The following is a 3,111-nucleotide window of genomic DNA, read 5'->3' on the forward strand; positions in this document are numbered from 1 at the left end:
GAGTAAATAAAAAGGTAATTACTAGGGAGCCAAGATGCGACTGAACAATTACCAATTCCTAATATTTGTTATTTCTTTTCTTTGATTTGTTTCTTTTCATCAGAAATTGCGCTCAAATTAAATGCAAATACAGAAAACGTGCCCAATAAAAAAAAAAAAATGTGATTAGTATTGCCATAATACAACCCTGCTGCGAGGTTGCAAAATGTAGACGCGTAAAAAACATACCTTTGACTGTGACAAAATGTAGACGGCGTCGTTTTCCAATTTTTTATGGGAAACAACAACACCACAGATTTTACGGTTAGAAAACGTCTTAAAATGTAGACGTCTACATTTTGAGACACTATTTGGAACGAACTGTGACCACCCCAATTGTGACGAAGTGAAGGCTCCCAAAGTTAAGTAAAAATTTCAATTGAAGTGACAGCGGCAGCACTGGTACTTGGTTCAAAAGTATCGATACATAAAGTATCGCGTATTTACTTGTATTTACTCTTATCATTTCATACCTACTTGCAAGTTATTTGGCTTTTCTGAAATTTCTTGCTGTTTTCTATTTGATAAACATGGACTTCTAATAGCCCGAACACAATGAAAACGACGAGCTACGGACTACAGCTGTCAAATTATTTTAACACGTACTCTTATGTAGATAATTATTTTGGCGACGACCGGGCTACGCGACGGCTGTGGTTGTAGCCAGATTAGATCTATTTCTATTTTTCCGGTGACAGATAAGGTTCTTCCTCTTCTTTTATGTCAAACTCATACAAATTCATGATGTCGCTGCCGGGTTCAAAAAAATCATGTCGCCATCGACAAAGCGTTTAGATAATGAATGAAGATAACAAAGTGGAAGCTGTAGCCCGTAGCTCGTCGTTTTCTATGTGTTCAGAACTTAATATTGAATCATGGACTTCGACGATACCTTTGATTTAATAATAATTATATTATTACTAAATGAGGCCCGTAAATGCCTTGACGTAATATTGAGTAGTCGAACTTCTCATGATCAGGAAGTGTACACAAGGCCGAAAAGAATAGTTAACTTTACCAGAAATGTTAAAAGTGCTGAAAGGGATGTCGAAAGGGATATTGCTGTGTTTAATCAGTATTTTGATAAAATATGTAATAAAGATGAAGAAGTGTTCAATGATATGGTGAATATGTCAAAAGAAGTCTTTGATCTACTCTTTAACTTAGTCAAACAGGACTTAACTAAGCATTCGAATCGTCCATCTATTACACCAAAATGTAGATTATTTGTAACCCTTGTGTAAGTAATAAATTATATGTATGTATATTTCATACCTTCAGTAATTCTTTTATGTAATAATTTTAACACAGATACCTGGCAAATGGAGGCTCCAGAAGAATGCTGGCGTCTGCTTTCGAATTGGGACTGTCCACGGTGCAAAAGATTGTGATCGAAACATGTCAGGTTGTTTGGAGCTCATTATCTCTTACATATCTGCCCATTGAGCAGGCTCCAGACTGGATTGCGCTGTCACAGCAGTTTGAATCGAAATGGAATTTGCCCAACTGCTTGGGAGCAATAGACATAAAAACCATTATATTAAAATGCCCTAACAAAGATATTCCAAATTTGTACGACAAAAAGGGAAAATATTCTATTGCAATGCTTGGTGCTTGTGATGCCAATTATACCTTCACTGGTGTAGATGTTGCGGTGTTTGGGTACAAAGAAGATAATGTAGTTTGGAATACCGGGTTTGCAGAAAAACTATTTGCAGGCAGATTAAACTTGCCGGAAGATAACATTCTTCCAAATAGCAACATAGAATTTCCGTATTATTTCGTGGGCGACACATTAAGTCCTCTAAAAAATCACATAATGAGACTATATCCAGGTAAGCAGTAATTTTATGCGTTAGATGTTTACGCCTAAAAATCTTGTAGAAGCAAATACCCATAAGATAGATTCCAAAACTATAGAAAACCTTAAATCTTCAGATCGTACTATGTCATGTCGTCAGCGTTACGCATTTTCCAAAATATTTCAAATGAGAATTATATTTGTTTCGTTCCTGATTTAATTTTTCATTGAATTATTTTGAATTGCTACTTTACTTAAATTAAATGATTAGTGTCTAGTTGTTGTTATAAAAGCGCCTACAAAAACCCCGCCCAGATCGGTTAGTCCCTCAATCGTTGTCGTCAAGCTCTACTAACGGCAGCTCTAGGAAGCGTGCAGCCTCGACGGGGTCTGTCCATAGGGACAGGGGCGTTAGCGTGGTGGATTTAGAGGGCATACGAAGAGATGCTGTGAGTCATGGGGCGACTCTCCGCATGCCGGGCATTGATTGAGGATATCTTCGTTTAATCTGCTCAGGTTGGAGTTCAACCTGCTGTAGTAACCAGATCGCAGTTGGGAAGTTCTGTTAAAGGCCTGGCGGTAAGCTGTCGGGTCCAGAGGTTGTTTAATGAACCTCGTCCAAGTGGTAAAAAGTGTGGATGAGGATTTTGTAGGGGAGAGGGTTAGGCTCCGTGCAGTGAAGAAGCGAAAAAGCTCGGCGAGATAACCGTTTACACACACAAGTCATCAGTTCCATTCCCGGACGCCATGATCAAGCAATCCTCAGCATAAGAGACAATCGAGACTCCCTCTGGTGGTTGGGGGAGCTTTGAAATGTAAAAGTTAAACAGTAATGCGGATAGGCACCACTCTGTGGAACCCCCTATTTTATTTTCCTCGGTTTGCTCGATTTGTTTCTAAAAGTTACTGACGAGATAACTCTCACTCAGATAATTCGCCGACCACCGTTTGAGTCCCTGTGGGAGAGAGGAGGCCTCTATGTCTTCTAGTAGCGTTGAATGGCTGACAGTGTTGAACGCCTTTGACAGGTCCAGCGCTACTAGAATGGTTCTGCCACAGGGGCGTTTTCGGTTTAGGCCACGAGTTATCTGGGTATTTATGGCGTTTAGTGCTGTTCTTGTGCTGTGCACTTTACGGAATCCATGCGGATGCTTCGCTGGGGTCAGGTGGTTTAATGTCTAGTGTAGATGTTCGGGTGAACCTAAGGAAATTCTCAGTTGGGTCTACGGAATGATGTATGATGGGAAATTGTATTATGTTAAAACAAAACA

General features: G+C 39.5%; 1 protein-coding gene across 1 annotated transcript; it reads left to right on the plus strand.

Moving 5' to 3' along the window:
* Positions 1 to 767: 767 nt before the first annotated feature.
* On the plus strand, positions 768 to 1,874 carry LOC118753028 (protein ALP1-like; the record flags this gene model as incomplete). The annotated part of the gene is given in 2 exon segments (XM_036487875.1): positions 768 to 1,279; positions 1,351 to 1,874. Coding segments are annotated over 2 exon segments (889 nt in total), but the record flags the coding sequence as incomplete, so codon positions are not given.
* Positions 1,875 to 3,111: the final 1,237 nt, after the last annotated feature.

This window comes from Rhagoletis pomonella, unplaced genomic scaffold (genome assembly GCF_013731165.1).
Source record: "Rhagoletis pomonella isolate Grant_MI unplaced genomic scaffold, Rhpom_1.0 Rhpom_scaffold_02054, whole genome shotgun sequence".
Taxonomy (NCBI): Eukaryota; Metazoa; Arthropoda; class Insecta; order Diptera; family Tephritidae; genus Rhagoletis; species Rhagoletis pomonella.